General features: G+C 36.9%; 1 protein-coding gene across 1 annotated transcript; it reads left to right on the top strand.

Moving 5' to 3' along the window:
• The first annotated feature begins 5055 nt into the window (after positions 1-5055).
• On the top strand, positions 5056-14610 carry cops2 (COP9 signalosome subunit 2). The gene is made up of 13 exons (XM_004066892.5): positions 5056-5253; positions 5694-5807; positions 5894-5971; positions 6067-6192; positions 6289-6378; positions 6499-6576; positions 8517-8691; positions 8784-8962; positions 9476-9528; positions 12201-12298; positions 12391-12473; positions 13800-13858; positions 14111-14610. Exons 1-13 carry the CDS (start codon positions 5089-5091, stop codon positions 14253-14255), a joined length of 1443 nt encoding a protein of 480 aa, XP_004066940.4. The 5' UTR covers positions 5056-5088; the 3' UTR covers positions 14256-14610.
• The last annotated feature ends 393 nt before the right edge of the window (positions 14611-15003 follow it).

Below are 15003 nucleotides of genomic sequence, written 5' to 3'. Positions count from 1 at the left end.
TCACCGGGATGATTCAAGCACATTCATTTTGGTAGGCGTTAGCGTTAAGGGTCTTGCCCAAGGGCCCCCACTGAGTGATGTTAATTGCTCGCCATTGATATGGCAATTGCCCTCAGTACCCTGGATAGTAACCCTGGATCCTTGCGTGGTAGCCTTTTACCTTACCAACCGAGCTACCCAGCTCATTTATGAGATCATAAATAAACAATCGATCATTTAGAAAAAGAATCAAGGTTTCTGTGTGGCTAAATAAAGTTTATTTGTTGAAAGTGGATTTATATTGTTTTTTTTTTTTTGTTAATGTCTGAAGATACAATTTTAGGTATACTCACACAATTTTTATAGATACTAACCTAATATATTGTCACCGTGCGAGAGTGTGTGTGTGGGGGGGGGGTAGTGGGGGCGCGAAACATTTTCTTTTTCCTAAGGGGGGCCTGGCAAAACATAATTGAGAAGTACTGGGTTACTCTGACTTCCCTCTGCAGTTCAAACACATGCATTCTATCTTACTGTGCTGAGTGTACTGTGGGTGTGATGTAAGTGCAAATACTTTTTTTTTCATTCATTCATCTTCTAATCTGTTTTGTCCCTTTCGGGGTCACGGGGCTGCCGGAGCCTATCCTGGCCTTTTGCGGGAAAAGGCAGGGGACATCCTGCACAGGTCGAAAGTCTGTTTGTCACCAGTCAGTCCACAATCATTGACCCATGCACACTCAAATTCACACTTATGGACAATTTAGAGTAACCAATTAACCTATGAAACATGTTTTTGGACAGCGGGTGGAAGCCGGAGTCCCCGGAGAAAACCCGCGCATGCACGGGGAGAACATGCAAACTCCACACAGAAAGGTCCCCCATTGGTGTTCTGTTTCAGGTCCCCCTTGCTGTGAGGCAAAAGCGCTAACCACTGCGCCAATTCTAAGAGCAAATGTGCTTTACAGGCTGTCTGTATCTTCAGTTAGAAGAGATTTAAACAGTCCTGCACCACCAGGCCACATTGTCATAGCGCAGCAGATATTTGATGACCTTTATTCAGATAACCATAGCACAAGGCAGTGTTTCCTAACCCTGGTCCTCAGGGCACACTATCCTGCATTTTCTGCATTTTGCCCTGCCTATGTACACCTGATTCAACTCATCATCGTCTGCAGAATCCTGACAATGGCAGTCATCAAAGGAAGGTGAGATTGAGCAGGGTTCGATTGAAAAATCATAGGACAGTGTTCCCCGAGGACCAGGGTTGAGAAACACTGGCATAAAGAACATGCTTAAGTCACCTAAACTTTTTGTATCACTGTATTACTAAATACTGATAATACTGATACACACATCTGAAGTGCCTTCTAGTGGTTGCTAGTCGGAATATAACAAACACACAAGCTCATGCTGGAATAAACAGTAATTTCAGCTCAGGGCTGTCATTTGTGTTTACATGGCATTTTATTTTATTATGGACATTTACAATTTGGGTGAGCAGTTTGTTTTGCACAAAACTGAATTGACTGTACAGGTGTCCAATGGTCTTCCAGCCAACTAGAACAAAAGCGCGTCCCTTACCACACTCTAAACACGGTTGGAATACAAAATGAGTTGAGACAACACCTGCTGAAATAAAATGTCACACAAAAACGTAACTTTACTGAGCAACACAGTTCACAAATTCGCCTTAAAAAGTTCTAATAGAACCAGGCTACTTTATCAACAATTCAAAGTTGTCTTAATTAAAACTGTATTGCAATTTAAAATGACCTCAACCTTTTGAGCCTGAATTAAGCAGGCTCCAATAGCTTGAAGTGCTCAACATGTCAAATTTTTCCAAATTAGCAATTTAGATACTATATTTTTGAGTTGCCATGATGGAATGAAATAAGGTTGAAGCAAAAAAACGGAGTTGAGTTTCTGGAAAGTGATGTGATCCATTTATTTGGAGTTTTTATGAAATCCAGAGATACCTGCTTAGTCTTTCAGTCGGTCAAAAGTGTTGTATTGAAACACTATAAAAGGTCAGAGGAGTTATTCAAAAGCAAACATTTTATTACTCCTCTTCTGTCAAGTGCTTTCACAGTCATACCTCATCCGTGCTCTGTTGAGCACATGTGCATAAATCTCTGTGCTTACTCAAACAGGTACGTATCATGACAACAGAGGGTAACTTGTCCTGGACTCTGTTTACATCAATGAACATCTGGCAAATCTAAGGAAATAAACCCAGCTAATGAAAGTAACCAACAGAACTCATATGTAAAGACATCTAAACATACCCAGTCTGCTTTTTTAATTATTTTAAGTATGAGCAACAGGAGAGAGTAAATGCTCACAGCAGGGCGAAGGTTGGGACCATTATAGACATTTCACAGAATCTCATCCTGCTTTCTGCTTCATAAACCTGACCTAAAGGCCTAATTTTCATTTGAGACGCATCTGTTTTTATTTTTTATCCAAAAAGAAAACCCAATAAAAATAGGGAGCATCTGTGCTGGGATGAGGTAATATTACTGAGTGTGGGTGGGATACTTTGGTTCTCAGTGGTGCAGAGAAACCTTTTAACAGGTTTTTTTTGGCTTTTTTGCAGTAATTAAAAAATACAATAGCCTAAAGAAATTTGCTGTTACTTACAGGTAAAACAAATAGACGAACATACAACACGAACTCATTCAAAAATCTTAATGTTTAAATTACTGATAATCTCAATTTTGAGTAAAAAATATAGTAGAAATTTTAAAATATTTGTATTCCTATTCAATCTGATACACTGAAAGCAGTCCCAGATACACTGGACTTTACTACATATTTTAATGATTTTCTGTGTTATTGTTGTTTTATCCTGATTTTTTCAATGTGTCTCCTGTGACGCTTTTTATTTCTCTTTCTCGTATTTGTATCAACTTTGACACACTCATTTCTGAGACCCCTTACTCATTTATATGATCAAAACCTTCCTTGAAAACCAGTTATAACTTCGTCCATCTTTTCTTCTATGTACTGGATTATCATTAACCCAACATATCATAATTGATCCCATCTATATGTATATATTATAAAAAATGATATTGCAAAATGTTTTTTGTGGATTTCATCAAAGGGTTTTAATAACATCTTCTTTCCAAAAAGAATATAATTTTCTGTCATTTTCTTGATGGACTTTATAGGGTTAATCATCGTGTGCAGGAGCAGGGCCATAAGCTGAAGTAGAAAGCACACTCTGCTTTTTTTTAAAACAGCTTTACATTTTTCACACACACAAACTTGCCACATATATCAGTACCCTCAAACCCACTTACCCCACTCAAAGTGCACATACCACACATCATGCTTGCGTGTCACGCAGGAGGAGTGCGTGTGGACGGCTGCACTGGCAATTACAACCCCTGGAAGTCGGATTTTACGTGGAATAACAACCCCACATCACAGAGCTTGTTGCATAAAATTGAGACACGCTTCAACATCCCTTGTAAAAATGCCACACAAAAAAAAAGTTAATGGAGAGAAAACAAACTGGCTAGTCACGCATCTTGAATAGGTTGGGAAGTGAGCGCTGCTGTGATGGCCTGAGGAGAGGCTTTGCCGTGCTGCCAGCTTTGCAGGTTGTTGGCATAGAACTGTGTGCATGTGTTTTAATGTATGAGTAATAATCTACAGGCAGCTTGGCAGCAAGACATCAAGGGTTTGCACCTTCTTGTGAGTACCTATAAGCGAGGGCCTTTAATTTGGATTAAGCAGGCCGTGTTCCAGGACAAGCACTTAACCTTTACGGTCACATGCAACACTTGAACTCTCATTTTACACACTGATAAATGTTACTTTAGGGGGATTTCCTTATTGACTCCACCAGAGAGATAAATGTCTTCCAATTGTACTTGTTTCTGAAATATTGTTGTCTGAGCTACATCAGGCTTTTGTAATAAGCTCCCACTTGCCTTATAAACACTAAAGCCTCTCCCAACCCCAGCTGGGGTGTGCATGCCTTTGATGGTTCTCCCTCTGGTTAATTTTCTGTGTCTAATTGTATACTTCAGGTTTGTGAATAAGTCTAATGGCACATCATTTCAGGAGGCTCTATGGGCTTTGTGATGACAAATTAGAGTGTAGTGTGTATTTTGTGTCAGATCCACACAATTCTGGCATTGATTCTTCAGTGTTGATGCTAGCACCTTCCATCAATGGAATGCTGACAGACATAACACATGGCATTGCTGTTGGCTTTGTACACTGTCACGCATGCGGCTAATGGGTGTGTGCTCAAACTATAACGTTACTTAACTGAACGCTCACTTAAAGATGTGTCACCATTAATGATTACAACATTCTGACTTGTATGTGTAGACTGTAGAAAGCTGAATCGTCACACCACGTAATGTGTAAAAAATGCAATAACACTGTCAGTTACATCAAAAAGACAAAAAGGAGATTTTTTACACACACGATAGCTTCAAGAATATTACTCTCCAGACGTTTATTATTCTTAGAATTCAATTCCGGAATAATTCTTTCCCTATATTGCTGTTACTCATCTGTGTCTGTAAACTGTAAAAATCGTGTCCAAGCTGAGTTCATCAGACGATACACTTGAGTTATTCATTGCCATTCATCAGTTTTTTGTTTTTAAAATAAACAGATGACAAATATGCTATTTGCACTGATTGCAAAAAAAGCTTCAGGACTCAAAATCTTTCAATGATCCAGTGCAGAATGATTGACAGAGTGACACACAGAGATTGGAGATGCAGTGCTGCCTATGCACTCTGTGTGGCAGACGGTGCTGCTGGGAACTCAGGAAATCCATGTAACATAGAAGTTGCTCAGAGCTGACTAAATACTGATCCTTCTGCTTAGTTCATGACAATTGCAGTCTATTTATTTAAATCCTTTATAATTAATCCAAAAATAAACCACATTGTATGTATATATACACACACACACACACACACACACACGCAGATAGATTGGTTGACTGTAGGCCAAACAAAAATTTAATAAAAATATAGATCCTTTATTTATTTATTTTATCATTTTTTTTAATATAAATAGCACTTGTGTTATGGTCAATGGATAGACACTGTCATACAGCGCCATCTGTCGACGGACATGCGTCAGTGCGTATCGCGGCACCGTTCGACTCACCACTTGAACGCTGCAAAACACAGAGCAGGCCGCAATACTGATAGTCTGGGTAGTAGGAACAGGAACATCTTCAAGATGTCGGACATGGAGGATGATTTTATGTGCGATGACGAGGAGGATTACGACCTGGTACTTCCATGACAAATGCTATACTGCATGAAAAACAAATTAAATCATTTGTCCGCTGGGCAAAGCAGGAACGTGCCAATGGCGTGGGCTTGCTAACGCTAGCTGTTCGTTAGCTTGTTGCTAACGTTAAGTTGCCTGCAGAAAAAATGTTAGCTATTTTGCAAGCTTAATGTTGTCGCTATAAGATGTTAATTAACTAAATGAATCAGCTTTTCTATCGCTAAACTGAACGGATAGTTAGTATTTAGTATATGTCTTAGTTTTTGCTTCTACGATTCAACTGTTGACTTCATTATATATTTGTTTTTGCACAACCTTGTCGTTGGCTAACCAAACGTTAGCTCATGGCTGTTGTGCCTTTTCTCACAATAATGTATCGGGTTACGTTTTCTCTGAGTTTTCTGATTTCGGAAGTGACTCGCTTTTTGTTCTAAAACTAGGAATACTCCGAAGACAGTAATTCTGAGCCTAACGTGGACCTGGAAAACCAGTACTACAACTCCAAAGCTTTGAAGGAGGACGATCCCAAAGCAGCTCTCAGCAGTTTCCAGAAGGTGGAGTCGCACACCACCAAACTAACGTACACACTTTATGATATTTTAAAACACATGAGTTGTTGATGACTTTTTGCTACTTTCAGGTATTGGAACTTGAGGGAGAGAAGGGGGAATGGGGGTTCAAAGCACTTAAACAGATGATTAAAATCAACTTTAAACTGGTAAGCTGCATAAAATAGTTGTATTCTTGTTATTTTCATATTTAGAGTTGGATCTGAGTAATCTTTGACAGTTTTTGTATTTTGAAACGTCACAGACTAACTTTCCAGAGATGATGAACAGATACAAGCAGCTCCTTACATACATAAGAAGTGCTGTCACCAGAAACTATTCAGAGAAGTCTATCAACTCCATTCTGGACTATATATCTACCTCCAAACAGGTAGGGAAGAGCTGTGTGGACTTTTTAGTTTGCTCCTTTAGGTTCACATCGCCACACTTTATATGCCCCATTCTAAAATCTATTCATTGATGGCAGATGGACTTACTACAAGAGTTTTATGAAACCACTCTGGAGGCTTTGAAAGATGCAAAAAATGACAGATTATGGTTTAAAACCAACACAAAGGTAAACAATTTTCTCTAAAAACTTTCTTTGCTTAAAAAAAAAAAACGTCTTCCCGAAGTATAATTTATTTTTATTTTTTTGCGACAATAAACGTTGATTTCTGGGTTTATGTTTATGCAGTTGGGGAAGTTGTACTTGGAGAGAGAAGAGTATGGAAAGCTCCAGAAGATCTTAAGGCAACTTCACCAATCATGTCAGGTAATTCTGATCTTTTTATATTTTTAGGATTGTGTTCTGTGCTGGGCTTGTGTTGCCAAACATTTGCTGCAGTGAGGCATCCAGTACACACAGAAGGCATCAAAACACAAGGCAGCTACTAGGCATGGGGTGGTATACATTTTTATTGGCCGATACCGGTAACCAATATTTTCCCTGCAACTGTGGCTGATAGCCGATATTTGCTGATACCAATATTTAAGCGTCTGCAACAACACAAAGTTTAGATTTCTGTTTTGTTTCTTTATTAGAAATGCCCCACTTTTCTTTTAGTGGATAATCACAATGTACTTGGCCCTTTTAACATACAGCAAAGGATCTCATAGGAACAAGTATCACTTTAAAACTTATCTGAAAATGTATGTCTAAACATTCAGACCATTTATTGAATATTGGACATAACTGTAAACCATAAGCTCCCCATTGCCCGCGATCTATTATGAACAACATGTATCCCTATCCAAAATAACATTTACCTGAAAACAGTCAATTACTGACCTCCAAATCTATTAGGAACAAGTATACATTTCAAAAAGAAAAAGCAGTCTGAAAAATATTGGTACATTTTTAAATATTGGACCGATACCGAAAAACTCCAGTTATACGTATATCAGGCGATACCGATACTGGCACCGATATATTTCCCATTCTTAGCAGCTACTTTTCTATAGAGCGGAGCACTGAGACCTAGAAATGCATCAAAGTTTTTTACTTAAAGGCAAAAACTTACTTTGCACTTTATTTGTTTGTAAAAGTGGAGATGGTTTGAACAGAGTCCCTCAAACTAACTTTTTATGTGAAGTCTTTGAATTGAAGCCCTGAGGCCTGTTTGATTTGGTTTTGCCCCTAAAATTGTAAACTAATCGAGTTTTCAGTAGATCACTGGGAAGAATAAATATGGTCTAAAAAGAAGCATTTATTTTACCACAATGATGTAATGTCTAGGATTCCCCTATCCGATCATGTGATCGGAAATCAAGCCTGATCACAGAATTTCAGACTTGATCAAAATCGATTGTTGATCCCGATCAGGGATAAGATATTGATGTTATTCTTATTATGATCAGCGCTGTATTTTTCAAGCTTATTATTTCAAAAAAATACTCTACTTACGTCTGCAAATCGTGAATGGACCACAACATTTTAATGTCATAAAACACTAGTTTGAGCAGGAGGCACAAAAACAGTAAAGTTAACAGATGTCAACTTCCAGGCTCAATAATTCTTTTAATCAATGTTTGAAACTGACAGCAAGTGTCTCTTGGGTTTTGTCTCAACTCAAACAATGACTTCCAAAGGCATTTTAACAGAAAAAAAGATTTGGTTTTTGTTACTTTTTAATGAGAATGGCTTTCTCCATGCTGCCGACAGAGAGGCGGCAGTGAGTTGCTGCTGCGGGGAAAAGAGCAACAACCAAAACTAACAAATGGTTACATTGATATGAACTAGTCATGAACACTCATCATCATGTTTATGCTACAGCAGCGTTTTTTCTTTTAAAGAAATTCATCTTTAATTTAAAGAATTTTTAATGGAGATTTGAATCACAATAAAAAAAAGATCAATACCTCTAAAGATACTAAGGCTACAGTAACCAAACTTTTTCACATGACCAATTATCACCTGTTTTTACTAGTTAGTAGTCCAGATTTTTTCTAGTTAATAGTTGTACTATTTTTGCTTGATTGTTCAATCTTTTTCACAGAGGTGAACTGTTAAAGTGTTAAATGATAAAAGAATCTCAATTAAATAATAACTGGGGAAAACATTTGTAAACGTGTTCCACAACGTTTGGATTGGGATGTGGTATCAGCAGATACTCAAAGGACTCGGAATCGGATCTGGGCCCATAAAACCGGATTGGGATATCCTTAGTACTGTCACATTTGCTCATCCGTCCATGCATTTCTTTTCAATTCCAGACAGATGATGGAGAGGATGACCTTAAGAAAGGCACACAGTTGTTGGAGATTTACGCCTTGGAAATCCAGATGTACACCGCACAGAAAAACAACAAGAAACTGAAGGCCCTGTATGAACAGTCTCTTCACATTAAATCTGCCATTCCTCACCCACTCATAATGGGGGTCATAAGAGGTACAAAAATGCAGCAAACGTAAATGTTTCCTGCGTGTACACGTGACAGCAACGTGATGTTTTCTAATAAATGTGTCGTTTGTTTTCTGTAGAGTGTGGGGGGAAGATGCACTTGAGAGAAGGCGAGTTTGAGAAAGCTCACACAGATTTCTTTGAGGCCTTCAAAAACTACGATGAGTCCGGGAGCCCGAGGCGGACCACTTGCCTAAAGTACCTAGTGTTAGCAAACATGCTAATGAAGTCAGGAATAAACCCTTTTGACTCTCAAGAGGTAAGAAAATGATGGCTACTTTATTACACCTTTCTAAGAAATAGACAAATGCATTAGAAATAATATAGAAACTTGAGATTGAATTATTTAAAGAGCCCTTAAAATAAATGGCTGTCTGGGGTTAAAAACAAGTAATGACAATGAGTGTGACAAAGCCTTACACAACAAAGAACAAACCTCTTCATCTATGACGTTAGCATCTTGGTTCATTGCCGCTGAATCTGTGGTGTGAAGGGAGCTTCTCCACCAGATCATATCATGGATCTCCAATGTGAACTGTGTGACATAATGATAGAGATAAAGATAGAAAAGCCACAGAAATGGATTCCAGTGTCGACCTTAAATATTACCGTGACAAGAAAATCCATTGAGTTGCATATTGTCACTATAAAGTCTCTAAACTGTTTGAAAAGTCTTAAAACAATACTTTTGTTTTCCCCCTTAAAGATAACTTCATAACTTTAAAGGATTTTTAAGTATTATTAATTACCTTTTTTCTTTTTCTTCACAAAGGCCAAACCATACAAAAACGACCCTGAAATTCTTGCTATGACCAACTTGGTAAGGTGAGTGTCTGGGTATAAGAAGTATTTACTTCACAACGGAAGCCATGGACAAAACAGCTAAAGTCAATAAAAGAGTGAAATGTTGCAGCGGTGCAAATCCTGTGAATCTTGCTCCAGGCTCACAGCTCTATTCTGATATATGACTGACTTGGTGTCAGAATTCTGACCAGGCACAAACCGCAATTATTTATTTCTCCTCTATGATCAATGTTTAAACGGTTGGTACTTCTGTGAATTAAAAGGGATGCCATTCTTACATCACTACCACATCCCAGTCCCTGATTGGTCAAAGTTTGACCTGGTTTAACTTTTAACGTGCGTTCAATGGCTGCATGTTTTGCTTGTCCAGCATTAAAACAACCACATGAAAAAAACCAAACACATTTAGTTAAATGGGAATCTGGAGCAACTTAACAAATCAACGTTTTCCACACAAATAAATACGATAAATGTAGATAGAAGTTCTTTGAGCTTTGGTTCAATCTGAGATTCCTAAGACTAAATACGCTCCCTGCTGAACAACTGGACCAAAAATGGCTACCGTAGCCAGGGAATTATAGGATGTAAAGGGAGTAGAAAAGAAGCAAAAAAAAGTGTGTTGTAAAGTTTCATTTGATGTTTTTTTTTTTTATTATTAATTACTTTTTTTAAATACCGTATTTTCCGGACTATAAGTCGCACCGGAGTATAAGTCGCACCAGCCCAAAAATGCATTATAAGGTAGAAAAAAACACAGATAAGTCGCACTGGACTATAAGTCGCATTTTAACTTTCACAACCTTATATGACACATTCATAGCAGACTGTTTATCTCATAATTTCACAGTAATTCTTTCTCATACTTATTTATTTATTCCTTTCATGAAGCATCATTGTCCAACTAATACTCTGTTTTCATCCTGTATTTGTAGAAACAGTTGTCATTTTTATTGCATTTCTGAATCTATGAAATAATTGGAAAATAGAACATTATGTTGTTAGCCTTCAAGATCTTACTGTAAAAAAAGGTTTGCTGATTCACTGAGTCACTTAACATACTCTTAACACTTAACATACCTCATACATCAAATTGACCCAGGAACATCATATCTGTTCCTCACAAATGACCATAACAGGAGGGTTAACAATGTATTTATTTCAATTTATTTCTAATATAAGTCGCTGCGGAGTATAAGTCGCACCCCTTGCCAAACTATGAAAAAAAGGGCGACTTATAGTCCGGAAAATACGGTACATTGATTTGGAAGTCCAAGAAGGAGATGGCATAAGGAGATACAACTGACCAGGAGATAGATCTGATGTAAAAATACTTATTGGTTGATAAAGAAAACATTTTGGGATATGCAAGAAACATTGTGCAACAATTGACAATATTATGAGAGCTTTAGTATATCTGTACATAGACATCTCAATGAAATCATATCTGCTGAGAAGTATGTTCTTTTGTGTCAAGTTCCTCCTAAACTGGTCTTTGGTTTTTCACTGAGTTGTGTAATTGTTTTGGTTGTCACCAGCCTTTGGTGTTTTATAGCTGGGGTGAAATCTCCAGTGTCTCATTCAGTGGTGCAAAGTACACCTTGCACCACTTTGTTATTATGTAACAGTCATAGGATTAAAAGAGAAAGATTGGTGGTAAATGTGTGTTGTGATCATTTTACCATTTTAAAAGATGGTATAAAGCATAATTCTGCCTTTCTAGTCATGTTTTGTATTAAAGCGCCTATACCACTCTTTTTTTCAATTCTTTCAGAGTAAATTATATTATATTACCCATAATATATTACCTTTGGCAAACTAAAGAACAAATGTTTAATGCTATATTAGTTATTTTCTCAGCAGATTTTCTTACCCAGCAGTAAGACGCCTCAATCTCTGAGGCACCGCCTTTCACTCCTTACAAAGATGGATGTGTACATTGTGCGTATAAAAGAAAAGTGCTTTAGCCGATCACAGCTAGCTCAGTGGAGAAAGTGTGTGTGTGTGTTAATCTGGGGACAGTGCTGCCAGCGCAGACTCTTCCTGGGAGGGGTGGTTCCCCACTTTCATACAGTTCTCACAAATATGGGATCTCACATATGATTGTGAGAACCTGCTCATTTTCATGGATTGGAAAGTGCTGGTGGTCAGAGCCCAGGTTTTTAGAGGAACACTCAGAAATGCGTGACTTGATCAAATAACCGCTTTGTGGTTGTTTTTTGTGAGGAATTAGCATTAAATACTTAAAAGCTCAAAAAAACAAATTTTGCACGATATATAGACCCTTTAAAGACAATGCACTTAATGCTCTGTTTTGTTTATTCTTAGTTAACAGTGATTGTAATCTCGTTATAAACTCTTTACTTTGTTCCTATCAGCATAAATTGCAATACTTTAAAAAAAAAAAATCCCAGAACAAGGCTTACGCCTTCCCTCATGTTTTTGCTTCCTTGTCTTTTGTTCTCATACTTAAATAAAGATCATGTGTTAGTACTCCTCTTTCAAGCATTTTTTTTATTTTATTTTATTATTTTGAGTTGTGGAACATAAACAAGAAACTAAGAACACACGCCCAAAATTGTCTCAGTATTTATAGTGAATTGTGTTTTTAATGTGTCAGGATGGCAGTTTTTGTGTAGGTCACGGGGGCACAATGTATTGTAGTGAAACAACTGGGATTGTTTTTCCCTTTTCAGCGCCTACCAGAACAATGACATCACGGAATTTGAGAAAATCTTAAAAACAAATCACAGCAACATAATGGACGACCCCTTCATTAGAGAGCACATAGAGGGTGAGTGATAAATATTAGTATAATGAGGAAGAAAGTGTCTACTTGTTTATATCCTCTGTGGCTGATTGATGATATATGTGTATGTTTTCCAGAGCTGCTGCGTAACATTAGAACTCAAGTACTTATCAAGCTCATCAAACCGTACACCAGAATACATATCCCTTTTATTTCTAAGGTGAGTACCCAGCATCCTTCGAAGCAAAAAGTCACATTATTTTGGAAGGGAAAGAAAAAAGAATGTGGATGGGCTGCTACAACACAAACAGGAGTCAAAGTAATACATACATTTGTGACGTTTAACAACAGAAAAAATAAAAAATAAAATAGTTACCGGAACTTATAATGTGGTATGGTTTAAACTTGAGCTGCTTTACTGCATCAGTGGTGAAAATGCAGATCAGAAGGCCTTCCTGATTCCAAGGTGATAGGTGACACGTGTGTTTATGGAGCTAAAAGCAACATTAAACAAACAGAGTCTCTTTTATTTTATTGTTCTTTAGTATATTACTTATTTATATTGTTCAAGCAGCTGGAGAGCACCGGAATTTCGTTGTCACAAGTTTCTTGTGTAACAATGATAATAAAGGCTTTCTGATTCTGATTCTAGTTTTAGTGAGAGCAACTAGCTTTATTTATTTTCCACTCTTGATTTGGTGTGAAGACTTCATTTTGTTGTTGTTGCTAAGTTGATATTTTAACATAATACTTCAACAAAACTGGTAGGTTTATTGTAAAATGCTCTACAACAAGACGTGATCCTAACATATTTTCATTAACTTTTCAATTTGATCAATTTGAGCCTCAGTTTACAGAGAAAAAGTGATTGGCTAAAATGTTCTTATGATCTGCAGGACTTTTAACTTTATTGTTGGTGAATTTCTAAAATTGTGATCCACTGACTTCTGTAAATGAGAAATCAATTCATGTTAAAGAACCAATCTTTTTAAAAAATAGTGTTTTTGATGTCCTTAACATGTTTTTGTGACATGTTCTCATGATGGAGGGCTTATATTAATGACATTACACATAAAACTCTTTTTTTTTTTTTTTTAAATATTTCTTTGTTCTAATCGTGAAATCGGAGCAGACAAAAAATGCCATTGGAAAAAGCTTGTAGGTGTTGATGTAGAGCTTACAACAGCAAGCCACAGGCGTCCTGCTCTGCTCCATTCTGATGCATCCACTTGTAGACAAGTAGATCCATGTACGTCTTTGTTTTCCTCGTCCGAGCTGCTCTCTGACTCAAAACTGCACAAGCTTCAAGCCGAGAGTTTCAAAGTTGAAAGATCTGCAGCATCTTACATGGATCTTTAAAGGACTTCAACAACAAGTGCAGTTTGTTGTGAATATTGGAACTAAATGTTGTATTTGGAAATAAGATGTTTTATTTTCCTGCACAATGCCACCATGAGTCTACTTTAGAGTGAAAATGTTTTTTGTTGTGTGCGGCCTGACTGTCTCTTACATTTAGTTGTAAGAATAAAACGTGTGTGTTTTTTAGGAGCTGAACATCGACGTGTGTGACGTGGAAAGTTTGCTGGTGCAGTGCATCTTAGATAAGTATGTTTTCAGAAGTGCTGACAAGTTTTCCTTAAATGGCATTTCCTCATAATTTGCATCCTCTTTCCTGTAAGGGGCTGAACTGTAATTGTGATTCTCTAAAGATAGCTTCAAGTTCTAGCTGTAATGTTTCACTTGCAAATTTTTCAAAGAAGGAAGATCCATTTTTTACTATAACTTCATTTTTGCATTTTTATATTAAGAATAACAACATTTTCTCACCTTTTTCTCATGTTTGTTTGTTTTTTAAAGTACGATCCATGGCCGAATCGACCAGGTTAACCAGCTACTAGAACTGGACTACCAGAAAAGAGGGGGAGCTCGCTACACAGCATTAGACAAATGGACAAATCAGCTGAACTCCTTGAACCAAGCCATTGTTAGCAAACTCACATGATGGCTTATAAAATAAGAGACTAGGAAAATTGCATGTTCCAGTACATCCATAAAATATGCTACTTTGCTAACTCGCAAATATCTGCTCAGGCAAGATTAAAACACAGATTTTAAGATGCATCTGTTTCAAGAAGACTCCCAAGAAAATGTTTTTTTGTGTTTTTTTTTGTTAATTGATCAGAGGAAAACGATTGCACCTCCTTTTTTGTCTTTTTTCATATTGAGCAAATTTTTTTCATGAACAGCAAATAAATGCTTCATTTGAAAAAGAAAAAACGTTTCAAAGATGTATGAAGTTGTGTACACAGTATTTTAATGTGAACTGTTTCTTGATGATAATAAACAGATTTCTCTCAGCAGTTTGATCTGCCTCTAACTAACGGAGAATTAAACAAAGAAATCATATATATATATCTATAGATATATATAGATATAGATATATATATATATAGATATCATTTTATTGAAGACAAAAAAAAGAATACGACCAATTTATTATATCATAGTTTTTAACATTTTATTTCAAGAAATAACTTCTGTTAGAAGTGCAATTGTGCATTAAATTCAAGTAATAAGTAATTGAGTTTAAATATCCTTTAAAAATGTATAATTTAAAAATTCTGTTAAAAAAATCCCTGGATCATGTTTTGATGGAATGTGTCAAAATAGCAGCAGTCACGAATGTCTCCATTCTTTCCAGGAAATCAATCTGCGGGAATTTGTGACGTCATACGGTTTTCAATCAATCT

The sequence above is a fragment of the Oryzias latipes genome, chromosome 3, assembly GCF_053564925.1.
Source record: "Oryzias latipes strain Hd-rR chromosome 3, Olatipes_Hd-rR_3.1".
NCBI lineage: Eukaryota > Metazoa > Chordata > Actinopteri > Beloniformes > Adrianichthyidae > Oryzias > Oryzias latipes.
This window is presented reverse-complemented; position numbering and strand designations above follow the sequence as displayed.